This window comes from Micromesistius poutassou (genome assembly GCF_964030765.1).
Source record: "Micromesistius poutassou genome assembly, chromosome: 21".
Lineage (NCBI taxonomy): Eukaryota > Metazoa > Chordata > Actinopteri > Gadiformes > Gadidae > Micromesistius > Micromesistius poutassou.
In genome coordinates this window covers 11,722,145-11,749,067 of record NC_140291.1, presented here as the reverse complement: position 1 = coordinate 11,749,067, position 26,923 = coordinate 11,722,145, and the positions used below count along the sequence as shown (strand labels likewise).

Here is a 26,923-nt window from a genome sequence, read left to right as displayed (position 1 = left end):
GCATAGATCACACTGTAGCCGATTATATAAGAACAAATTACCACGTAAAAATTAAATAAAAATATGTTTTTGCGGTTCACTGGCTGTTTAAGGTTATTATGGGCGATGAACCCCAGTCAAAGGTTTGTGGCTTTGTTCTCCTATGTCCACAGCCTAACTTGTCGGAATCTACGGTCAAGAATCCCTAACCCCCCCAAGCTGCTCCTTAATGAAATGCAACTGAAGTCAATGTACGTCGTTTTGGAAGAAAACATCTGCTGAATAGCAAACGTAATATTTAGTAGTCAATAGTAGTCAACCGAAAGACGGCCAGAGACTGGCAGGTTCCCCTCCCACCCCCCTCCCCGTACCCAAACCCCCCCCCACGACCTGGCAGGGGGCGACCTTAGCCGGTTCTCCATCGGTCATTACGGTCAGAATTAGAAGGCGCTGAACTGCGGTGCGATGCTCAGTGACATCGCTAACATGATTCAGGGGCACAAACGACTCTCTGAACCCATGTAATGACCAGCCAAATGCTTTGTGATGGGGGCAACTCCTTTTCTCTACTTAATAAGGGGGGGGTGAAATGTACAAATAAGGCTTATTCTATTTCATCACTTAGCTATACACCGCCCGATCAATACCCTGATAATGTCCTCTCCGCCGAGTCTTTCAACAGACCTCTTCAGCCAGGTCTTTGGCCGCATCGATGCACTCGCGACGTCAAAGACCACGAGTTCCGTTTTATAAACTACCTGAAAACTTTGATCCTTGTTCTAACAAGCTAGTAAACTTTGAGTTCTTTTGATTAGTTGTGTGTCGTGGCGATGTTTCAGAAGGCAACACGGTGTCCGAATGTTGCGGACACCGTGTTGTGCCCACAACATGTCGGCGGCAGGCTTTTGTTTGTGTTTGTTTGTTTTCCATTTGCGCTGACACAATTCACTCAACGCTCCCCCCCCCCCCCCCCACCGCCCTATCGGATTCCAGATCTTTCATTTAGGGAGCGAGCCCTTTACAAACGAGGAGCGGCTGCTGCGATCATCCGGGCTGTAGTGCTCGTGCTGCCTTATCGCGGTGGGGGATCGGGACTCTCTGCGCTCATGTCATAAAACCGGAGCGGGGCGCTTAGACACACCTGATCCCTCCGCCGTCGCCATCTGATCGAACAATCCCGCCCGGCCAGCAGTAAATGAGTGACCGTCAGGACGGCCAAATTTAATTGAAAACTATTAGCGCGCTTCTCCTCCTCCGCAGATGGACTGACCCCAAAGATATTACTCTGGCGTACGGCGGACTCCACCATCAGAGGAATCGATACAGCAGGGAGTGGCCCCCCCTGCTCACTAAGAGGATATTGTGCTTGATCTGCAGATGACAACGCATTGCTTTCCGGCAGACTTCCAAATAAAATATTAAGAGAAATTGCCATTCCATGTATTAAACATGGCCCCTGGTTCAATCAGGGGCTGTTAGGATTAGGCCGTGTGTTTGTTACGCATCAGCAGACACAGAGGCATTGTTTTTTTTGTTTTTTGCGCCGTTGGAATGCAGATTGATTTCAGTGGATGTATAAACTTAACTTTGGATTTCTAGTTGCTTATCAGAGTAAGTGTTATTGGCGGTCTTTAAGCGCTTTTGAATCCTATGGACTAAATGTCTATCCAATAAAGGGAACTGATTCGATGTATAACCCTAAGACATTGAAACAGTGTGTGCACAAGGGGCAGATGTAGGCTTAACCAGACGACTGTTGGGAAGGACCAGAGAGGAAAGCGCTTAAATCTCATCGCATTTCATTGTATTCCCACCCCCCCCGTGGCTATATAGAAGACCATGCGCTTTTTATGTTTACAGATTCAGCAATTTTCTGATAGCATCTGTGGGTGTTACTGGCGCATTGTGGAGTGCACGAGAAAGATATTGTTCTGATCTGGGCCTGGTTGTTCATCCCACCAGTGTTCATAAACACGGTTTGTTTACTTCTGCATTTAAGCAGAGGAGGGATGTGTGCAAAAGTAACATGAATCTCTGTGGAATCACATGAGACATGAAACTTTACGTCCGTGGTGTTTGTTTAGCTACTGATTTAATATATGTATTGGATATCTCCCTAGAATTGTGAAAGGTGTCATTTCACACACAGCAATTTATCAATTACATTTGAATTAAATGTAAAGCAACTGAATTGCTATGTACACACAACCGGAATAAAGCAATTCAAAATGCTTGTTACGTTTCCAGCTGTATTTTACCTTTTATTAACCAGACAAGAAGTTCCAAGTGGATGCTCGGTTTCCTTTGACTTTCACTTTGCCACTGTGACAAAGGGCAACCAGTTCCTGGTACAGGAGTTCAGAGGGCAACCATGTACCTGGATCTTGATTGGCCAGGAGAAGTTGCTGACGTAGACGTAGAAGGTGATGTTGGGGTTGGTCCGGAAGGTGAACTTCTCACAGGAGAAGCTTTCCCGGAACTCCTTGATGTTGTTCTTCGACACGATGTGCACCTCCTCCCCAGATATGGTCCCAGCTAGGAAGAGATTATTATTAATTATTATTACTACCACTAATAATACTACTATGAAGTAATATTGTTATGGTTACATTTTACTCGCTGATGAAGTTTTGAGAGTAGAAGAGAAGCCAAAAGGGAGCCATTAATTGATTTCTGATTGCACATCAAATATGGCGGCGGTATTTTTTATCATCTTTAGTAGGGACAAAATATTTATTTACATGACCATAATATGAGAACTTCTAGTATTTAAATAAATGAGGATTCCCAACCATTGTGTTAACTAAGAATATCAACCATTTATATTTGTCTGTGTAGTATTTATCACCATCCATCCAGATAGGATTTGAGGCTTTATCTTTCCATATGCCATGAATACTAAATGGTTATCGATACATAATTAGGTTTGGTTTCAATGTCCATGGCTATGGATGAGTTTGTGTCTCTGTGTGTTTCTGAAAACAACCAGACTAAGTTCAGCCCATACAAATGAAAACCCTCTCGCACCGAAGCATCTCTTCTGTTCCGAAGTGCGATACTTTAATACTTAAATACACTGGCACTCTTAATCGTCTTCTCGAAGGCTAAAAACCCCCGATACACAGAAAGCACTCGGCGCCATTTAAACGTCTTTTGGCCCGTCACTCCAAAATGTTTTCAGGCCATTTCTTATTTTCCCCTTGTGAGACAGCGACAGCCCCCCCCCCGTCATCAACATTCAGACCGAAAGCTCTGAAACAAAAGAGCTCCAAATGACAGCTCGAGTGTGTCTATGGGAAAACGTTTATCTTAATTGAAATCACTCCCCCGACCGACGACCGACTCCCTGCCCGCCCCCGATCCCCCTGCCAGCCCCCCCCTCAAGCCGGGCTTCACACACTTGTCGATTGTACAAAAATGACAAAAAAAAAAATGAAAAAAGAATAAATAAATAAAAGCCGGGGAAAAGAAACGGTACGGACGACGTGGAGAAAAAGGTTGAGGCAGCACAGTGTGTGAGACTGAGGTTAACCTGTGCTTGTGGCGGGAAAATGTCAACATTGTTTACGGTGGGGGGGGGGGGGGGGGGGTCTTGGAGGTGTGTGTGGGGGGGGGGGGGAGAACAGTTTTGAGGGAAAAGAAGAGAATTGTGAGATAAATCGTCGTGGCCTGACAGCTGCAATGTCCTTGGGCGTGGCACACTTATGAGACTGCAAATCTATGCTAGCAGCGGCGCACATGTCCCGCTAAGGGCACTACGCTAATGTCAGAGCACAGTATGGACACCACATTATGCTAGGATGCGACACTAGAAGACTAGGCTAGCAGCACTACGCTAAGGACACTAGCTTACACTTAGACACTACACAAAGTTACTACGCTAGCAGCACTTTGCTTACGACACCAATTTATGCTACCGACACTATGCTAAGGACCCCACACTGAGGACACTGGGCTAAGGAAACCACATGAAGGAGCTTATACTAAGGTTATACTAAGGACACTAGGCTCAAGAGACTAGGCTAAGGACTCTAGGCTAGGGACGCTAGGCTAAGGACGCTAGCCTAAGGACACTCTTTACTAAAGATGCTATGCTAAGGACATCGACCTATGCTAAGGAAACTACTAACTAACCAACACAGAGGACACTAATGGAGGACATTACATCATACTCAGGAAACTATGCTAAGGACACTACACAAAGGACACTACAAGAAGGACTCATGTGATCCAGGTACTCAGAAGAGCGAAGAGAAGGTCATCTGAAGGTCGATGATGGGCAGTTACCTGTGGATCCCACCGACCAGGTGATGTTGAGGTTGAAGTTGTTGGAGGCGTTGATTGACATGTCCAGGTTCTTGTTGGCCTACAGGACAAGGACGCACACATGCACATGTATTGCTCAAGTCGAAGTAGACACATTCATGTCAAATTCCAGTTCAAATTTTGAAACTCGATATGAAATAACACAATGCAAATGCATCTCTCAAGGTGGACATGATGATTTAAATTTGAAACAAACAGAAAAAAAACGTTTGCATTCAACAAAGTGTTGAAAGAAGACCGACGGAGCGGGGTCTCTCGTCTGGGCTACCTGCTCAGGGGAAGCCATGAAGTTGATGGCGGTGTAGTGATGGTCATCTTCTTGGATAAGACTGAAGGTGAACTGATAGTCAATCAGCAGGTTGTCTGTACCACATAGAAAACAAGAGATACAGAAATATACGTTTAAAAATAGGTTTAGTATAATTCCTTTTTTCCAATGGGTACCGGAACTGTTTGGGGTACTTTGAAGGGGGCACTTGGGGAAAATTTAAAATAATTATTAGTTTTGATATTGGTTATCAAACAATTGTTGAATAATTGAACCATCAATACAATAAATAAAATCGGAATATTGACACTATGTTAATATAACGTTAAATCTTTCCAATCATTGACAAAATCCTAAGTGAAGCACAAGCTCATGTTTTTCAAGTATTAGAACCACCCATTTAATGTTCATGTTTACACCAAATAACTTAAATAAAATATATCTTCTTTTTTTTCACTTTTGTGCTCATGAAGGGAGAAATTACATTCATGATATTTCACTTGGCTGAAATATCATGAAGGTACATTAGGCAAAATGATTTGAAAACAACAGATAGTTGAACCTCAATGAACGTCGTCAACAAGGACATCAACCGTACTAATGTCATTAGTGGAGAACTGAACCAGGCAAGATGAGAGGTAAACCGCGTGCGTCTCCGTTTGTGTGTTGCGTCTGGTTCCTACGGCCATCCTATGCTTGTTTTGGTGTTCAGAACCTCTTGTAACACACACCCAGAGGACAAGAGGAGTGGCGACTCCAACAGTCAATGTACTGTGCGCTTCGGTTGCTCTCAGCATAATATGTAAAAAAGAAAAAAAATAACTCAATATGGACAAAGGTGGTGCTGTGAATAAAAAAATTCACTTTGGACAAAGGTGGTGTTGTGAATAAATAAATAAAAAAACTCACTTTGGACAAAGGTGGTGTTGTGAATAAATAAAAACGAAAGGAGAAAAAAAAACTGGAGACTGGCGACTGGACCGGCGCGGGTTAAACGAGGGACGCGCAGCGGCGGGCCGCTAGCTCCCTCATCAAGATGGATGCCAGTCTGTGACATTTCAAGAAGGGGACAAATCCTTGGCAACCGTGGCCCCGCTGGCGTCACGCCGCGATGGCTAAACACAAGTTAGCTACAAATCACACGGCGCCACGGAACACCAAGGACATGACCCTGAGGAGTCGAAGGGGCACGTGCACACGCACACACCGCGCACACCCACACCGTGTGCACACACACACGTGCACACACACACACACACACACGCGCGCACACATGCACTCTAGTAAACAACAGAAGAACTTAACAACTTTGTCATGATGGACATGGGTTCAAATCCCTTCTCTCGGGACATGGGGATTTTCGAGGAAAGGCTTGAGAACCCATGGCTACCGGGATGACGTGATGTCCTCATGTCCTATAAGGCACTTCAGGCCTTCATCCCTCGCCACAAACATCCTCAATTAGGAGCCGTATTTATTTCTCCACGTCGTCTCGTCTCTCGACCGGTAGCAACATCCATCACCTCCTTCGCGCCTTAAAAGTTCTTCCTCATAACAGTTTTCTCCCACCCTACTGTGGTGTAATCAACGCTGTTAAAAACAGCCAGCATAGCTTTTCCCTATGAACGCCCGGCAGCGCCCTCCCGCCCTCGAGAGGACGACACTCTTCAGAGCCAACTGGTGAGTCAGGTCATAGCCTCAGCCGCAGCACCCCCCCCCCCCCCGCCCTGGTCCACATGGCCTGGCAGCCAAGCCTCCCCCACCTGCCCCGCTTAAAGCTCTTGGACCCTGGAGCCCGGGGCTGACGGAGGCAGTGGTTAAGGAAGGCAGGTCAGGCCACGTAGGGCTTTCAGCTCGTATTCCAACGGCGTTTGGATTTTTTCATACATCTTGCGCTCAGAGGGGAGGGGGGCTAGTGCAACGAGCGAGTACTTGTTGTTCAGTCTGAGTGTGAAGTAGTGAGTAATGATGTATATGAAATTAAACGGGCCACACTGGCTGTGGCTTTGTACTGTACATATCCAAGAAGAACAGATAACCATGTTTGAAGCCTTATAATCGAAGCCAAGTCTTGTGTTGGTCTTTGATATTAAATTATAAATGTAGAAATTATTTAGATATAAATTATAAATATATAAATACATTTTATATATTATTATATATTATTAAATTATTTATATATAAATAATAAATATATTTACATATCCTAAGTTTTGATATTGGTTATGAACAATTGTTGAATAATTGAACGGTCAATACAATAAATTAAATCTGAATATTAACATTAAGTTAAATCTTTCCAATCATTGACAAAATCCTAAGTGAAGCACAAGCCCATGTTTTTCACTAAACTAAGTATTAGCACCAGCCATTTAATGTTCATGTTTACACCAAATAACTCATAATCTAATGTTCTCTTAACCCAGGCCAAAGTGAACTTGACAGTGTGTGTGTGACAGTGTGTGTGTGTGACGGTGTGTGTGTGCGTGTGCCAAGAGCCATACTGAGTACACGCATCAGAGGGCGTAAGAGAATGTGAGAGCTACATTGTGAATGCACGTGGGAGACATACAGAGATCAATTGTGTGAAGAAGAGGTGCAAAAAAAGTGTGTGTGTTCTGATGGAGAGTTACTCACAGTAACAGGTTCCTCTGAGCGGGTTGCCAAGGTAACGGTTTTCTGAGTCACATCTGCAGAGAGAGAGAGAGCGTAGAAAGCAGATAAGACGGAGAGAACTTTGGCAAAAACACGTTGACTTGTAGATAGCGTTCACCAAATGCTAGCGCATTAGCGACGGCTTTTGACTCCTCCCTTAGCTCTTCCACTAGACAGTATTCAATATTATCCGCTCGTTATACATTTTTTTCACACGGAGAAAATTACTTTGATGACTCCTTGACGGAATGTGGAAAGTTTGTGTTTGCCAAATGCTATCCCATTACCCAATTGCTAGCCAATTTGCGATATGCTAGCACATTCACAAAACAAAGTGAGCTGATGCCAGATTTCTGTGTCTCGCAGTCCGCAGGGCAACGAAAGTCAGTGCTAAAGTGCTAGCATTTGGCGAACTGAACGGAAAGTGTTTTCACAGTTGTTGTAGAAACATATGTCGCCCCCCCCCCCCCCCCCGCCCCCGAGCTTATCAATTCAAAACACTCCCAAAACCGCTAATCCGACACACGACCTCGAGGGCCGCAACGCACAGGACTCTCTGACTCGCAGCGTACGAAGAGAACGCAGCTCGGCGGGATCAAGAGCGGTACAGTCACTGGATCCTCCCGAACCTCGCAGCTAGACCTTCATAATTACACGATATTTCAATTTCTGGAACAGGTGCGGTAAGGTTGTTTTAAATCGGAAACAACATGACAACATGCGAAAGACTAAGTAGGACAGAACTAAAAGTTGTGGGTTCAAAGGCCCCACCATTGTGTGGTGTGATGCCATTACGGGCTATTTCAAACTGATCTTAGAATTTGGATGGATCAGTAAACCAGCGAGTACATCTTGGTGGACCGTCCCACTTGTAATCCATTTTGAAATGGCTTGTGATGGCCAATGAGCATCACAGCGGGGAACGTAATAGAGGCCCTTTAAGTTCCTTGCATATCCCCTTAGCTTAACCGTCTGTCTGAAAAGAACCAGCCATAGTATTATCTGTGAGGTTGAACAACCAATCATAGACGGCTGGCGACGAGGACCACCTCATTCAATCTGTAAGGGATATTTCAATAATTGCACTCCAGGAAAGAGACTCGCAAAAGACAAAATCATTTAAATGTGGAGCCAAATTTGTTTTCCCTGACTATTTATTCATGTGTTCTTGTTTTTGGTTAATCTAAGCCAGTACTAGATGACCTTGAATGCATCTCTGTACTTATGCCTTTTGTACGCGCACACACAGACAACCACACACACACACACACACGAATATAAAAGGTCATCTGTCAAACCTTTGACAACGGGGCTGTTCAGAAATGAATGTGTGACTGTGCTCTTCAAAGCAAACTATGTGCTGGCAGGAATTCGGGTTACAATTTACAGAGCTGAAATTAGGCCATGTGCACTCTCCATATGTTATACCATATGTTAACCATATAGTATACTGTAAGTTGTGGCCTTATGTTCTCTTTACCAATTAAAAATACGAAGGTTGACATATTTAAGGTTGACATGTCTAATGCACTGGCAACAGGGATGATTGCTAAACTAGCCAATGAGATAGTTCGAAAAAATACTAGGAGCCAAGCAGAGACATCAGAAGGGCATACACAACCACACAGATACATTAACTACAGACCAACCTGTGTGTCTGTGCTTGCAAGTGTGCCTGACATTTCCATTAACTGTACATAATAGGACTTTTATTTTTTTATAAGCACCAAAGGTTTAGAAAAGAGTTGGACTTTTATTCTTTATATACACACCAAAGGTTAAGAAAAGAGAGAGACCTTTTTTATAAACACCAAAGGTTTGGAAAAGAGAATGGGGCTTTTATTTTTTATATACACACACCAAAGGTTTAGATGAGAGGAGAGAGTTATTTTTCCTAAACACTGGAGGTAGAGTGGAAGACATATGGAGGACTTAAATGTTGATAAAGAATAACGATAGAGAACACACACACACACACACACACACACACACACACACACACGGAACAGTGACAAATGCAACTCTGCTGGGCTCTAATCTTAATTTAATCTACACCTGCACACATCTGCACCCTAGGCCATCCCCCACACTGCATTGTAATGTAAGGTGTGCGGTGTGCGGTGTGTGCGGTGTGTGGTGTGTGCACTGGCCCAGACAAGGATTTAATGGTCAGAGTGCTGCTGTATCGCTCCATTATTTGCATGCACACACAAAAAACTGACCCACACACAAACACACCTGACTACACACACACAAATATACATACATCAAATACTAAATAATAGTCTGACAGGTGGAGCGTGTCGCTAATAAGCTCCACTCTTCATCACAGAGGAAGAGCCACTGAGGTGACGTCATTACACACACACACACACACACACACACACACGTTTTCCTCAACAGCCAATCACAGGGCATCGTGAGGCAGGCTCGACGCCAGCGCGTGGATAAAAGCATCTGAAAAAGGGATTCTCAACATTTGTGCGACTGTAAGCAAATATGAAATACTTTCATGGGCCGTTGGGGTGGAAGGGGGGGAAAGGATGTATCAATCTAATCATATATAATATATAATTAATAAACAGACATATTAATAGACAGTCACAGTCTCACAGCGCTCAAACCGTTTTAACAGTATCTCAAGTATAATTATTATTCCAAGTCAAACCATAACTAATCAAACTCAAATCAAAGTCTGTTCCCTGATCATTGGTTCACATATTTTCATAACCAAATAATAGACGTTGGGACGCGCATCACGGCCAGCAAACACCAACTGCGCAGCAACAGGCATTTGATAGGCTGCCATACCTTAATTCAGACATGTGCAATTTGGGCGACAAAGGGAGGTTCCCAATGCAGAGGAACTTCATTTGAGCATTCACCGCTGGGTTAATGACACCCAGTTGCTCATTGTTCTGCTGAATGTAATTAGGTGCAATCAACATAAAGTGAAAAAATGGGAACAGAACCTATTACCATTACGGTGGCTGAGAATGCACAGTTCGAAATGACTGAATAGTACTTAATAGTATCGGTTGATTGTATGGAATTGATTTTCCAAACTGGAAGACCTCCCAGATGATTTTTTTTTTGCCTCAAACCAAAACGGGTCCTGCGAACAAAATGTACAAGAGAAGAAATCCCCCTTACACCATGGTCAACGTCGCTAAAGCCAGTTAAATCAAATTTAAATGAAGGAAAACTAAGATCCCAGAGTCCTGTGTCAAGGAGGAGCAGAAGAGGAGTAAACGTGTTGAATGCTTTCTCATAACCGTTATCACCAGGGTGGTGTTGGAAAGGGGGGGGGGGGGGGGGGGGGAAGAGTCATCACTGCATCTCCTCCCTCCCCTCCCTCTCCTCATTACTCCCTCTCCAACTTCTCTCTTTCTCCTCTCTCAGCCCTCCCCCTTCGCATCCATCTCCTACCCCTCTCCCCCTCCTCTCCCTCACTCCTCTCCCTCTCCCTCACTCCTCTCCCTCCCTCTCACTCCTCTCCCTCCCTCACCCGCTCACTCCTCTCCATCTCCCTCTTGCTCCTCTCTCTCTCTCCCTCTCCCTCTCTCCTCTCCCTCTCTCCCTCTTCCACTCGCTCCTCTCACTCCCGCTCCTCTCCCTCTCTCCCTCTCCCTCTTCCACTCGCTCCTCTCCCTCTCCCTCCTTGTCCTCCCTTCCCTCCCCTATAACAGGCTAACGGATGACTGGGCCGCCCAGCCGGAAAACAGGGAAATATGAGTCATTAGCATCATCGCTAGCAGCTTCCCTTTCACGGGGAGCTGAACTGCCTAGCGTCCCATCTGCAGTCGGTGATGAATCTGACATTTCGACCATCATCATCATCACCTACATCATCATCGTCATAGTCGTCATGGCGATCTTGTTTGGTTACTCTGGTAACTCTACTAACTCACCCCTGCATTGCTAGCCTTCCTGCTCCCATTGACCGTTGCCAGTTTATCACACTAATTTGTGCGTGTTTTTTATTCTTATACATCTAAAGTCCTGGGGAAGTAGAGGTGACATGAAGTGATCTGGGAATAAATTATATTGATTAAACTATAAAGAGGCACGTCCGCGTGAAGTCACGCGGACGTGCGTGAGTGAAGTCAACCAGCCTGGCTCTGCACACACACTGGATCTGAACACACACTGGATCTGAACACACCCACCAAGTCTGATCACACACTGGATCTGAATAGAAGTCTCATAGTGGCCCTTGTCCTCCTCCTCTCTTTCTGCACTCTCTCAGAGAAGAACCGTTTCAAATGCACTCCCAGGCTAGTCTAACATGACTCAAGAAAAATCCAAGGATAACCTCACATTCATGAGAAGGCTGCCCACCAACTGGGCTCAAAATACACAAAACAACACAACAGCAGCAAATCAAGTGTGTGATGATTACGCATGTAGACCAGACTAATCTAGCTGTGCTTTAATTCAGTGAAAAAACGCCAGCACCCCAAGCGCCGTGGAAGAGAATGATATCAAATGTCATTTGAGTCAGATCTACTCCCCACTAAAAGAAACACACATTAAAAATGAAAATAGACAAAGTACCAGTGAATACATTAGAGCAAGCCGATGCATAAATAGTGAAGTACCTTCCCACGCAGCCACACACACATTATGGCACACACACACACACACGTTATTGCAGACATTGCGTTTTTTCATCTCATCAAAGCGTTTAGAGACATTGGGGTCTTTCACAAAAAGAATAAAAGATAAGTGGTCTATATTTATGTGTGTGTGTGTGTGTGTGTGTGTGTGTGTGTGTGTGTGTGTGTGTGTGTGTGTGTGTGTGTGTGTGTGTGTGTGTGTGTGTGCGTGCTGAGTGGGCTGGATCTGACGGGGCTGATGACCCCTCCATAACTCTGGGGCCATTAGTGTGATTAAAAGCAGCGTCCACCCTGCTTACACCGCAGACAGATAACCTCCATGGTCCTCCAACACCTCCCGCCATCTGGCTCGTATTGACCAATCATGTAGTATGTTTGTGATATGTTGACCAATCATGTAGTATGTTTGTGATATGTTGACCAATCATGTAGTATGTTTGTGATATGTTGACCAATCATGTGGTATGCTGGTGATATGTTGACCAATCATGTGGTATGTTGGTTATATGTTGACCAATCATGTGGTATGCTGGTTATATGTTGACCAATCATGTGGTATGTTGGTGATATGTTGACCAATAATGCGGTAGTGTAGGGATATTTCTATCCAATCCTCTTGGTACTTTCTGCTGTAACTAGTTGTGTTTTTTTGGACAAAACTTAGTTGAGTGAGCTGTTGACCAACCATGTGGTAGTTCAGTGAGCTATTGACCAACCATGTGGTAGTTCGGTGAGCTATTGACCAACCATGTGGTAGTTCAGTGAGCTATTGACCAACCATGTGGTTATTCGGTGTGTGCTCTTTGACTTGTTCAGGAGAAAGTACCAAAAAAAACCCTGTTCAACTAATTCCAATCATCTATCGTACACTGCCGCCAAATTTCTGAGTCATGCTTGGAATATATAGCCGTAGTTAATTCTCGAAAATCATGATGAATTGGAACTCCAACTGCTCATACCGGGCTGCGTGCGTGTGTGCGTGCGTGGGCATACGTACATGTGTGTGGTTACGTGCGTGCGTGCGTGTGCGTGCGTGTGCGGGTATGTGCGTGTGCATACGTACATGTGCGTGGTTACGTGCATGCGTGCGTGCGTACTTACAGCTGGCATTGCTCTCCTTTGATTCCCTTAGTGGTGCAGAAGCACTTCCCAGTCAGGACCTGGCATACACTGGCATGGCCATTACACTTACAGGCTGGGGGAAAGAGACAGAGACAGACAGACATAGAGCGAGACAAAGACAGGGAGAGAGACAGAGAGAGAGAAAGAGAGACAGAGACACAGAGAGTGAGAGAGACACAGAGAGTGAGAGAGACAGAGGGGGACAGAGAAACAAGGAAGGGAGAGGGGGAGAAGTGAGATGGAAAAGAAGCAGGGTGACATTAATGGAGGGTAGAGAGACACAGAGAGAAACAGAAGGGCAGAAAGAGAGAGGGGAGGAGAGACACAGTGAGCGACGGAAGCAGAAAGAAGTAAAGAAATACAGAGCGAGGCAGAAAGTTAGAAGGATGGAGCAGTGGGAGGGACAGAGAAAGAGCAAATAGGAAAAGGACAAGACAGAAAGAAAGAGAATAAGAGGGAGCGAAAGAGAGCGAAAAGAGAAAGAGGAGGAGAAAATAAAGTACAATATTTTTTGTTAGTATTACACCGATTGCACAGCATAGCATCGCAGTAACACGCACATTTTGTGAACCAGAGCAAAACATAGGCAGTGCCATTAGCCGTCACCTTGCCTGATAACAGCTGATCTTTAGCTCGAGCCCACTAAAAACAGGAGCGGCAGCCAGCATGCTGGTACGGTGGTGTGTTACCGGGGCTATTAGGGCTGGATTAATGTTACGTAAATAGGCTAATGCTGCGTCGAGGGCCCCGCTAAATGTATAGTATGAGAGGAATGGCTTCACATTTGAGTTGTTTGAGTTCCTGAAAGGTTGCTGCTAAACACACTCTATTTCCCTCTATTGGTTCCAGAGGGTACTTGCAAAGATTTATATTTTTCCGTGTGATACCTACAAAACACCTTTTGGGGGGGGATATATGTTTCTTGTCAAGACTAGAATTCTAAATGTTTGCCTCAGCAAGTGTGAATATATCCTGTTCTCCAAGTGTAAATATATCCTGTTCTTTGAGTGAGATCTCGTTCTCGACCTGTATATATTTAAATGGACTAGTTCTCCAAACGTAAACGTATTTCGTTCTCCAAGTATAAATGTAGTTTGTACTCCCCAGTGTAAATGTGGAGGTAATTGTACCATCTTGTACTGAAAGTGTCCTCTGGTGTGACGGACAATGGGATTTGTCTGATGGCAGGTGGGTGTGTTTGGTGTACGCTGCATAGGGTCCCATTACATGCAGTGACTAATGTATGCATTAAGATATCATACAGGCAACCGCAGGACACTCCTCTGTGTGTGTGTGTGTGTGTGTGTGTGTGTGTGTGTGTGTGTGTGTCTCCATTGGCCCGCGTGTGTGTGTGTGTGTGGGTCCACTTAACAGTGCGTATGTGAATGTCATCCATAAGGAATGCGATTCCGCGTTGAAATCCCAGCGGAATGGCGAGGGTTAATCTATCCCTCCACAGAGGAACTGTAACTCCACTTCCTCCGTCGATATATTTTATATATTAACTCCCAAAGCGAGGGACCTGAGAACCACCAGGCCTGCTCAGTCGCCACAGTCAAACCGCTGGAGGATCTGAATGGGTCGCGTTTCAACTCAGGGAACCCCATCTCAGAAATCCCTAGTTCCAGATGCTATAACCACTACCGTGGACCATTCAGTGGTTTAGCAGAGGGCTTTGTCTAAAAGGGACCTTCAGTGATTGAGATATATTACATAAGATAAGCAGCAGGTAGGGGTTGGCCATAATGCTCAAGGATGTCTGCAGGTTGGGCTGTGGAGATTGAACCCAAAACCTTTAGGCTGGGAGTTGGCCACGTTAGCCACTAGGAATGGCATGCCAAACTCTGATATTTTCTATCGATTTAGGCTAGATAAATGTTGCTATAGTTATTTAACTCTGAATAAGATACATTACTACTCCCAAGTCACCGAAATTAATCTCCTAATTATTAATTATTATAATTATTATAATTATTATTAATCTTCCTGTCCGAGTCTTTTCATTTGGGGGCGGGGGCCTCTGCTTTCGCTCACAAGGAGAAATTAAGGAAATTGAATTTCTATTCACTTAGGCTGCATCAACGTTGCGATATTTATATCAGGGATGTTAGATTCCTAGAATTTATTACAATATAGGCCAACAGTGGCGCTGTGTCATCATTCTCCTTTCCAGCACCACCGTGTAACATTTCATAATAGTGCTCTGTGTCGCGTCAGTCATTTAGTATCCATCTTCCTTTTTTCGCATTTAATTTCTGAAACGGTTAAATTGGGTAAAACACATGTTTTATTGGAATGATGCTTTAAGAAAGCTAAAGTGCTGTATGGAGGAAATTTGTCTGCTAATGCTATTCATAGCACTCAAAGAAAAAACACATTATTCTGGATGAGCATAGAAAGGTTAAAAGGTAGATGTGCTGATCTTCCTTCAGAAGATAACGCTTGAGGCATTTTTGTTTGTTTATTTATCTATTTAAATTTAGTATCTTCTTCATTTATATTCAAACATTATTAGCGGGTCTATAATCATTATTTATTTAAAACTTTGTATGCTGTTGCTACAGAAGGAAGTTAATATTTTATGAGACAAAGCAATGTCTTGTTCATAATTTGTCATTTCTTTCTTCTAAATGAAACCTGAGGTCCACAATGTTTTATTCAGTCGAATCTTCAGTGCAATCTCCAACTTATGTTTAATTTTAAATTGAATTTAAATCCCTTTTTGGGGGGCAGTTGACCACTTAGCTGTAGCAATGATGTTGATAGCCAAGGAAACAAAAATGTGCGTTCTTCTTGTTAGCAGTGACAATGTGGTTAGCCCTTTCGGTTAGATGAGGTGGTTTAGTTGAGTCACAATTTTAGTGAATGGTTTTTGGTAGCTGCAGCGCTGTCAACTACCTGCGTGTGGCTCTCAGTGTCTGCAGAACCTGACTCAACCAGAGTGATTGCTACCTGCTTCTAAGGCCAATTCTAGGGCCAATTTGGCTTTAAAAGCGGCGGCCGTAATAGTGGCATGATTTAACTCAATAGACGCTGACATGAGGGATGACATAAGGCTTTTAGCACAGCAGCAGGCGTCGCAAAAAAATAACAATCAACGTATGCACATTGGTGGACTTACAACAAGAAAGCTATTGCTTTGATTTCCAGTTTTTATAAAGATGTTGGCCTTTTAAACGCTTTAGGTTAGATTAATATTTGTTACGGGTAAAGCACAACGTCATTGCGTCTTAATACTGTTTTTTTACGGACAAGGTTACGGATCGGCTCATTTGGAAACCCTGGCGTTATTAAATAAACAATCTCACATAACAGATCTGGAGTTCGTGGCATATCCATCCAGAGTAACACTAACCCACCGGAGCACGTGGTGTTGAATCAGTGGAAACCGGTTCTATCTGCAACTTCAGCCTAATTACCTCAGACTAAACTTCACGTTTCTCAGAAGCATAACGACACGCACAGCCGACCTCACGCGCTGACTAACTGTTCTCTCGCGCGCTGATGACTCAGCATCTCAACAGGCATGGCGCGGGGTGACGAGGTTTCCGCTCTTTTGATTTTGGGAACATGATGGTATCATCCAGGTGACCGGGTCTGTCTCCCGCTCTCCCGATAGGAACCAATAGACGCCTTTGGGTGTCGTTTGAAAACTGACACCCAAGACATCACCATCATTTAATGTTCATCTTTATCATCTCAAATGTCCGCCAAGACACACCAGGGAAGTATTTTATTTCTCTTAAACTACTTAATTAAGATGCAGGTGAGACACCCACGTCAGTTATTCATTATCATTTACATTTTTAAGAACTGATAAGAATGGATAAAACATGTTGACACAAAGGAACAGACCCATCATTTTCGCAAACAAACACAGAAGATAATGTTTCATGGCTGAGAAAAATGCCATCAAAAAGAAATAAAAACATAAGTATATACACTACCGTTCAAAAGTTTGGGGTCAACCAGACAGTTTCATGCTTTCCATGAAAAGACAAACTTTTATTAAACTGTTTTCAGCTGTGTTAACATAATTGCACGAGGGTTTCATAATCATCAATTAGCCTTCTAACACGATTAGCTAAACAGTGTACCATTAGAACACAGAGTGATGGATGCTGGAAATGGGCCTCTGTACACCTATGTAGATACTCCACTAAAAATCTGCCGTTTCCAGCTAGAATAGTCATTTACCACAACAACAATGTCTAGACAGTATTTCTGATCAATTTATGTTGAAAAAATAAAAACATTGACAAATAACGCTTTTCTTTCACAAATAAGGACATTTCTAAGTGACCCCAAATTTTTTATACGGCAGTGTATCCATAAAATCTTGCTCCTCCGGGGCACTCACCTTGACATTTCCCGCCATTGGTGGGGTCTCCATGGTAACCGGGCATGCATGTCTGGCAGTTTGGCCCGGTGGTCAGGTTGCGGCACTGTTCACAAACGCTGCCGTTGACGCACGTGCTGTGGCCGTTACACTGGCACGCTGCCGACGAAAACAACAACAACAACACTTAAAGTTAAAGTTTTTTTTTTGGAATAAGAAAGTAATGCCGTTTCTCAATTCGCGTTCTCGTGTGTTCTCGTGTACTTGCGTTCTCGATAAACATCATCAGTGGTAGCCCAAGCACTGTTCCAATTCCAAGTACGCGAGTACGCAAGTACTGTCGTAAAACCTGTCGTAAAAAATTGCAGGTGCGTACTCGCGTTCTCGGAAGTCCGTACTTGAAAGTCCAGACTTGCCAAGTACGTACTTCCAAGTCCGCGAGAACGTAGTCCGCGTACTTGGTATTGAGAAACGGCCTAAGAGTGTAAAGCCTAAAGTAACCCTATGTACTTTTGGAATTTTTGAATTCAAAATAGACTTGACTCCGATATGAAGCGAGCATTCTCGTCATACGCTACACACCACAATGGTGCCGGGGCTACATTTGTGGAGTGCTTTACGTGTGCGTCGCCCTGGTAAAACAATATGATTATATTTCTGTTTTGGATAACGCTACAAATTAGAATTAAAATTGGTTTGGGGTTTTATAAAAGGGTGCAATAAAGTGTTGAATAAATCAAGTTCAAAACAACAGCATTGTGGAACTAAGAAAGGACGCCACTGCCAATTAAAAACGTAAACATAACAATCATTGGTAGTCCTGACAAGAGCACTGTAGTCGGTGTGAAGCGTATAATGAGAACGCTAACAAAGAAGGCGTAAAGTGTAAGTATGGAAACAAGTCAAATGATGGGTATTCCCAACCAGAACATCATTTTCTATTTTTCAGGCGTGAAATAAAAACAAATCATATGAATGTGAATCCTACTAGTGAGAATGAACCAAAACCCAGCTGTGCTGGCTGGTGTCACCCAACACTAAAGCACAGACCCCATCACATCTGTTCCCATTGACAGGAGAGCAGGACACATCTGTACACACGGCGATCAGCTTACGCGCTGTGGTTTTAAAGCGCATCTACCGGACAAATGGTACATCTCCACCAGCACTCCACTGGGTCTATTGGGAGAGATGCCTTGCATGGGGACGATGTAATGGCTATCCATGAATAAGAATGAAACGTTACGGCAAATGGGGAATACAAAGTCCCACTTCCTGTACATCCGGCCCAGGACAGACATCATCGACAGCCTAAGAGACTTTCAGCCTTGCAGCACTGTGGTTGACTGTTAAGAGTAATTTGTTGACGATATTATAATTGTTAGTTCACTATTAACTGGACGTAATACACAATTTTCATGGGGCTGTTCAAATCATCTCTGTTTTTGGAGAATGTATTGCTTGTATTTGCGGCACAACAAAGGCCAAAACTACTACTACTACTAGTACCTAACGAAAAGTAACTAAGAAAGTTTTGGGAGCCACCATTTGCAGATGAGCTGGTGATCGATAAAGGGGTCGTTTCCAGACAGGTTCCACTCACCGGGGCAGCTGATGAAGGCCCACTCGTAGCCCTTATCCCGGGGGCACACCGCCGGCTCCAGGCTCATGTCCTGGTTCTGGTTCTGGGCCTGCTGGCCCTGCTTGGCCGGTCTCTTCATGGGCCCTCGGTAGGACCCCTCCATGCAGAGGCCCCGTCCGGTGCTGCTGGGGTCCCCACACCAGCCGCACTCCGGCTGCTCCAGACACTGGCCGCACGTCCGCAGACCGGAGCAGTTCTGGGCTGGAGAGAGAGACGACAACACAAGCCGACATTTAATACATTTATATAAAGCCCGTTGTACAGCCGTTCACAGGGCTCAAAGGGCTTTGCAGGCCTCCTTTTACTCCTTCTAACCCTAAGCTAACCAAAAGGGAAAAATTGATCAGTAATGATTCTGAATAATTTACATCTAGGTCAACTTCATTCGCCCCTCTTACATAGCATTACTCCAAATTGCTTTTAATGTCTAGAAGGCTTCTGTCCCCGACATCAGCAGAACACAGTAACAGGACTGGTCTTGGCCATCAATCTCGCCTTGCCGTCGGGTGGGTGGTTGACACTAGGCAGCTGGGATCATAACGCGGGGGTACACAAACGAAGACTAGCAGAATATCCAAGCCTTCGCTGAAACCTTGCCCGATCCCGTGGATAAACGTCCACTTTTACATCAACGGAAAATTAGTTCCGCGAGAGGTCGATTCATACAATAGCTGATGGATTTATCCACACCACTCTAAAAGGAACGGGGCAGTCAATCCTACTGAAAAAAAAAACTTTCCAAGCACTGTATCAAGACAAAATGACTGCTGATTGCTCTGGTGGTTAAGCAGCAGATTCAGCTATTTCAAATCACAAGGAAGGAAGTATTTAAGACCAATTTTCAACTTTTTTTATCCAGATATCAGTCATCCATTACAAGGAACAGGCAAGTTTATTCCCAGTGGAGGATGCCTCTGTAATCACCGATTAATGCCCCCCCCCCCCCCCCCCCCCCAAACTACGCGAGGTGGTCCCGATAATATCAAAGCTGTCTAGGGGGAAAAAAAAAAACGCTGCCCTCCCAACTCTACGTGGGCCGGCAAATTGTTGTGGGTTGAGACCTTCAACACTATACGAAAACCAGAGCTAACTTCAGCCCGATTGCCCCCCCCCCCCCCCCCCCCCCCCCCCCCCCCGCCCCGTCCTCTGAGTCGGCAGACTCGTTATCCGCGGGTTTGTCGCCTAGTGTGTAGGCAATTTCACCCTCCTCACCTGTACTTACTTTCCTCTTCCTGCTACTTGACTCTGCTTCAAATTGCTTTGAATGATCTAACGTGTGACCTTTTCTTTTGTTCGGTGTTTACTCTTCTATTTCGTTTTTATTTATTTGAGTGTCCAGAAAAGTGCTATAGACTGCCACCCACTGGACAAATATATGCCAGAAATATTTTCTTCTGGACCGTTCCTGAAGGACATTTTTTATACAAAGTTTTTATTTTCATCATGAAGACAACGCACCAATTTTTTTGGTACAGGTTTCATTTCCTGTCCTTTTTTGGTGAAATCAGGTTATGCCTTACAGAATATTTGGGCATTTGTATGAGGTTTAAGGCCGTACGAAAAGTGTGTTTTACACAAAACCAGTACAAACAGATGTTATAATCAATTTGTGTAAAGCTCAGACACGCAGCATAGCACTACAACAACATTGTGTATTACTCGCCAGGAGCCAAAAAAAGAAAGATGATAAAAGGCAGATAAAGAGAAAAAAGTCACAAAATATAAACATATATTGACAGCAATAACAAAACAAAAAAGGAAAACGCAACAAACAAAGAGTGCTAGAAAACAAAGCTAACAAAAGTGGCAAACAGGTTCAAGTGCAGGTTTTGTAAGCGAAGCAACACCCCCCCGACCCCCCCCCCCCCCCTCCTCCCCTTCAACCAACTGCCAGAAAATGCAAGACCACTAAATTGCTTGACAAGTTTTTCCAGCGTTGACCGGTGTCTGCTCCCAGACAGACAATTTAAGAGGGAGGCGAACAGCGGCAATAGTTAGAGGAGGCGAACATTCTGTGCACCCAGCCCCTCCGTTTATGTCAAACAAATGGCGGGCTGTGGCACTAATGGATGCGAAACCATGACAACGGCGTTCGCTTTTAAACAGGCAGCGTCTTCTGCCTTTCACCTGGAAGTGGAAGGGCTCTGGTTCGGCCTCAGCTGAAGGTCAGCGTGTTCTCAGTGCACATAATGGCTGGGAAAAGGTTGGGCTGAACACTTTTTAAATTTATTTTGTGTAAAGTTACCTGAAGATGGAATATACGAGAGACTATGACGTTTGGGATAAGATTTTTTTTTTTTAAGTTGCTATTTTTGTTGTTATTTTTATATTCTCCCATGTCACCCTGCGGCACATGTAACCAGCGGGTTTTTTACGACAAATTTTGTCAAAATGTTAGTGAACATGGTGCAACATATGAAGATGTCAAAACAAGAAGCCTCGATTTAGTTGTGTTTTTCATATTCAAATACAATTTTGAAAAATACAGGCCGAAAAAAACCTGAAATCAACGTGTTTGTCATCAGGACCAAGGGCTGATTACAATTGTGTCCGTGTGGCTGGAAGAAAAGAAAAGTGACGTGAATCTTATTTCCATCCATTTGAGCTTGTCCTCGTGTGCTCCCCAGCATTATTACCAGTCCCAAAATCAATCTTCCATGTCCTCATCTCAAGAGATTAGCTCATTAGGAATCAAAATCGAGCTACGTCCGTGTATCTGGTTGAGAAACACGACAACTCTTTCATTTATTTAAAGACTCAGATCTGCTACAGATTTTTTTATTTTTATTTTTGTTTAATGTGATTTGTAAGTGTTTAGTGGGGGGTATAAACGCTTTCTGCCTCGTCCTTTAGTGCCCAGTATTCAATCAGATATTCACTTCTCAAACAACTGGAATATTATTGTTTGAATCTGTTCGGCGCTGGTGATGAAATGAGGTACGCGACCTCCGGTTCAGACATATTCTGTTATAACCTCGTAGTAACAGAAAGTGTATTCCCCTCACATGAGGAGCCGATCCTAACGCTGCAAGTCAATGGAAGCCGCTCACGGAAAGACAATGCTCACCCAGCAAACAAACCTCCTGGAAGCACAATGAGGAATTTGGAATTGAACAACTTGGTGAACGTGAATCTGGGGACGGCAGGCAAAACGCCAATTTAAAAATACCTTGGCGTATTCCTTTAATATCTTGTCCTAAGCTGAATTGATACACAGGGTTATAGAGCTCCGGACCTGAAGAGATTCAACTGCGTTATACCCTGACATAATCAGATAACCTGACAATCAAATGATGTTCTCATAGCGGGCTCCCTCGCGGTCGATCGCTCTAACCCTCCACCTGAAGTCTCTGGGTACAGAAATAGGGACAAATGAGAGTGAGGGGCACAGAGTCACTGTCATCAAACACACAAAACAAACAGCCATCCCCCCACCACCCTCTACACCACCTCCACCACCCTGTACACCTCCTCTAACCTCTCCTACCACCTCTATGCCTCCTCCACAACCAACTCAAACCTCAACTAACCTCCTCCCCGATCTACACCCCTATCTCCCTGTACACCTCCTCTGCAAAACCGCCTCCATCTTCACCAGCACCTCCCTCTACACTAGCACTTCCATCTACCACCACCTATTCTTTGCACCGCCACCACCACCACCACCACCACCACCACCTCCTCCTCCTCCTCCTCCTCCTCCTCCTCCTCCAACACCACCACCACCACCACCACCTCAGTCTTCCACCTCTGCCTCCCTCTTCGCCACCACCTCCACCACCACGCCCTCCCTCTTCACCACCACGCCCCATCCACCACCTCCGCCGCCGCCTCCCTGTCAAAAGCACCCCCTTTCCCCCCACCTGCACCGACGCCTGCGTCTTACCCAGGCACTCAGAGGTCTGCCACTCCAGACACTGTCCGTAGGGGAAGGAGATGACGTAGGCGCTCGAGTCCACGCAGCGCTGCCGGCTGCCGCACCACATGCACTCCATGCCCTGGCTGGTGCAGTTGCCGCAGGTGGCGTGGAGCGCGCACGGCTTCTTGCAGGGCGGTCGCGCACTCTGGCTGGGGTTCCCTGGGGACAGAGGCAGGCGGGTGTGTTAGGGAGGGCATCCGTCTATATCATAACGAAGCGCAAAAGACGGCGACGCGACGCGCCTCACGCGGGCGGCGACACAAGAACATGAAATGAGTTTTGCTCAAAGAAGTCTTTACACATTCACACGTGCCACCAGAGCGACGGTCAACAGACTCAGTTGAAAACACAGATAAATGCACATGCGACAAAGTGGCTGGTCTGCGTTACTGGCTCGTCCTATACCAAGTAGGAAGCTAGTGTGCAGGAACATTTTTGTGTTGCTTGGCGACAGTCCAGTCCCAAGTCCGGTTGCGGAACTATTTGTCTTGGTGGAGCCAAGTAATTGATTGAATAAACAAACAAATCATAATCTGTTGCCGCTTATCATTGTTAACTATTAACTGGCACTTGTAGGACTCTTCTGTTTGTGATTATTTTTGACATTCGGCCTCATACCTACACAGTAGCACTCCCTTTAGTGTGATATTGCTTAAATATAGTATGTACTGTATATGTGTATATAGGTTTTCCCACAACGTAGTCACAAGACGAGTAAAGAAAACAACAACAACCAAATTGTCTCGTCGGTCCTGCTGCCTCGTTTCCTCTAAAACTGATACTTTTTTATTTCGAGAGGCAGAGCGGGAGAGCATTAGATTCTGCCGACGTACAATATTGATTGGAGACTGTCGGAGGCGCTTCTCTAAGTACCCCCCCCCCCCCCCCCCCCTTCCCCTCCTCACACACACACACACACACACTAACTCAAATCAAAGCCTGTAGGATCGATACACAGCCCCTCCCCTCACCACCCCCCTCCGCCTACCGTCAGCTCCGCTAATATCCAGCGTGACTGAGAAACCCCCTTCAAATCATAGACACTGGAGGGTCGGCCCGCTGGCTACTTAAAGAGATGTCATTTAACACACGAGAGGCCTCTTGTGGCCAGGCCTGCATCCGCCCCCGTGCTGCCTCCACATACCTCCCCTCCCCACCGCTATTTACCATGTAGTCATCGGGCCGCTTTCACCCCTGGCGGTTCACAGTGAAGGGAGAGTCATGTCGTTGAGGAGCACGGTGGAGGCTAGGGCGACTTGCTCTTGGATGCCTACAGGTAGATATTGATATACCTAGTTGCGTCTGGGAGTCGAAACACCCTATACCTCCACAGGAACGAGTAGTCGCTAGGGTGTACAGCAGCATGTTTCGACCATCCATCATCCATCCACCCAAAGGTCCATAGATGCCTCCTTTCATCTAAACATCCTTCATCCAGGCAGCCACCCACCCATCCATAGATGCATCATCTACCAAACCATCCATCTATAAATGCATTTATCCACCCATCCATCGATCCACCCACCCACTTCTCTCCATGTGCGTACATGTGGATGTGTGTGCGTGTGGACGCATTTGCATACATGCGGACGCGTGTGTGCATGCATGTGCGCACATGTGGATGTGTATCTGTGCATGCATGCAAATACACGTGGACATGTGTGTGTGCACGCATGTCCGTAAATGTGGCGCGTTTGCACGCATCTGCATACGTGTGCGACGTTTGTGCGCATGCACGTGCGGGTAAACGTGGACGTGTGTGCGCGTGCACGTGCACGTGCGTCGGTGTGTGTGTCTCACCGACGGCCTTCTCGCAGATGAGGCCCTGGGTCATGGCGGTGCAGGGGTTGGCCCTGAGCCCCCACAGCAGCGGCTCCTCCAGGTAGGCACAGAAGCCCGAGTCGTTGGGCTCCCCGGGCAGCCAGCGCAGGCTGCTGTTGGTGAACGGGGACATGTCCTCCCAGCCCCAGTACGACACGTTGATCTTCCTCAGGCCCACCCAGGGGGACAGCCTCTGTGCAGGGGGGAGGAGGAGGAGAGAGCGGGGGGTTACTGGAGGCTGCTGCTGCTGGAGGAGGAGGAGGAGGAGGAGAGCAACATCTGGGAGGTTTTTCACACGTTTATCCACATTCAGCGTGACAGCAACGTAAGACGTGGTGTTTAGTGACGCGTGGTGATTTCAGATGAATAAACTTTGGAGACCCCTTTTTCGAAACACCAGCAGAATATGGGACTCTGGGACCTTGATTGACACATGCACACTTCTGGAGAAGACGTGAGACGCAGAACCTGCTGTTTTTGAACAGAATTTGAATTGGAATCGTACCCCCCTTTTTATCCTCAAAATTGTAAAACATTGAACCACGGACGTGAGGAGCGTTGAAATTGTCTCACCACCTTATCCTGCTGCTGGAGGGTCCGGAGCTCCTGAAGCACAAAGTCCACCTGCTTTCCCGTTGTCAGGGATGCAATGTTGCCATGGAGATTCTTGCAGTAGTGTTGGGCGTTGTCGTAGCTCTCGCGGCTGGAGTTCAACCTCAGGCAGGTGTCGCCCACCTGGCTCCACCCCTCTGTGCACTGCTGGGCTGGAAAACAAGCGCAACAAAAGTCAACATTCACCTAATGCAATATTGGCTGTTGAATTTAGGAACCAAGATCGCCCAAATTGTTGTTTTACCATTTTTGTTTGTGTGTTATAAAGATGCCTTTGAGCAAATGGAAGGTGCCAAAATAAAATTTGTTGTTATCATTTCTTATTATTATAATCAAACGTAAATTTTTTAACTAAAGGTCTGTCTTGATAAGATATTGGGCTGCTTTAACCCTCTGACATTTAAAATGTGTTCAAGTATTTCGAATTAAGGTGCCCAGAAATGCCATTGATCGCTGGATCAATGTACAAATGGCAGAATAAATATGATTCAATTCTACCACAGAAGTAGATAAACAGTGCCGGCATTTGAGGAGAGCAACACAGCTAATCCACCCAAAACAACAGGCCAGGGGTTACTGAGAGTTATGGGCATCAGGAATGCATGTTTACGCTCACACACACACGCACACGCACACACACACACACACGGAACAGGTGCATGATGCAGTGAGAATCACAGATCAAACATCATTGGCTCAGATGGCCAGGACAGACGTATAAGAACCTCTTGTAATGAACATTGTGCGCCAGGTGAAGTGCCCTTCTATTACCAATAGTCATTACTTCCCCATGATTACAAAATCGAATTAGCAAAACAAGGTAACACGGGGAACGGCGAAAGGCATTCTGCCGTTTAACACCATTTGTTGTCATGGTGATAAAGTCACTGCGCCCGTGAGTTTAGTGTGGTACAAACGTACGGGGAGGGTGCGACAGACATCGGCGGACATCAGGACCGTAGACGTGTATTGACTATATTATGTATTATCACCTAGCAGTGTGTTAAAAGTGCCATGTGTATTGAAGTGTGTAAATGAAGTGTATTAAAAGTGTGCATTTGAGTGTGTTATTACCAGGGGGCGTGGCACTGACTGGTTCTGTTGTGTGTGTTAGTTGATATGAGTGTGTGTTAGTATAGTGTGTATAAAGTGTGCCGTTACCAGGCAGGGCGTGGCACTCGGACTGGTTCTGTTGTGTGTGTTAGTTGATATGAGTGTGTGTTAGTATAGTGTGTATAAAGTGTGCTGTTACCAGGCAGGGCGTGGCACTCGGACTGGTTCTGGTCCCACTGGCAGCTGGGGTTGAGGGAGCAGCCCTTACAGTTGGCCAGCTTACTGCACACCTGCTCCGTCCGGACCGGGCACTTGGTGAAGTTCTGCACTCCCTGTGGGGAGCGGAGAGACAAAAGGTATCCATACCAGAGCCACCGGCAATCGGTCACGGAGCCTCCGATTTTTTTTTTACGTTTGCTTTCATGCCGACATTCTACGTCGGCCCGCCAAAGCCTTCCGTCTCTGGTGTGAGGGATCCCTCTCCGGTGTTCCTCCTGAAGGGGTTCTGCCCTCATGCTCTCAAGAGCCTTCCCTTGGTTGGGGTGCTCCCACACCTAGAGTTCCTAGA

At 45.5% G+C, this 26,923-nt stretch overlaps 1 protein-coding gene across 4 annotated transcripts in view; it reads right to left on the bottom strand.

The window, feature by feature from the left end:
* Nucleotides 1–26,923, bottom strand: part of atrnl1b (attractin-like 1b) — an 87,143-nt gene that overhangs the window by 37,624 nt on the left and 22,596 nt on the right. For 2 of the 4 annotated variants that reach the window (XM_084485378.1, XM_084485380.1), the window contains exons 14-24: nt 26,555–26,687; nt 25,264–25,454; nt 24,670–24,883; nt 22,837–23,028; nt 18,912–19,151; nt 17,330–17,467; nt 12,949–13,042; nt 7,211–7,263; nt 4,574–4,668; nt 4,267–4,345; nt 2,357–2,514 (exon numbers count right to left, since the gene is read on the bottom strand). In XM_084485378.1, coding sequence (XP_084341504.1) covers nt 2,357–2,514; nt 4,267–4,345; nt 4,574–4,668; nt 7,211–7,263; nt 12,949–13,042; nt 17,330–17,467; nt 18,912–19,151; nt 22,837–23,028; nt 24,670–24,883; nt 25,264–25,454; nt 26,555–26,687 — 1,587 coding nt within the window. The remainder of the gene's footprint in view (nt 1–2,356; nt 2,515–4,266; nt 4,346–4,573; nt 4,669–7,210; nt 7,264–12,948; nt 13,043–17,329; nt 17,468–18,911; nt 19,152–22,836; nt 23,029–24,669; nt 24,884–25,263; nt 25,455–26,554; nt 26,688–26,923) is intronic. The other 2 variants (XM_084485379.1, XM_084485381.1) reach the window with 1 other exon arrangement.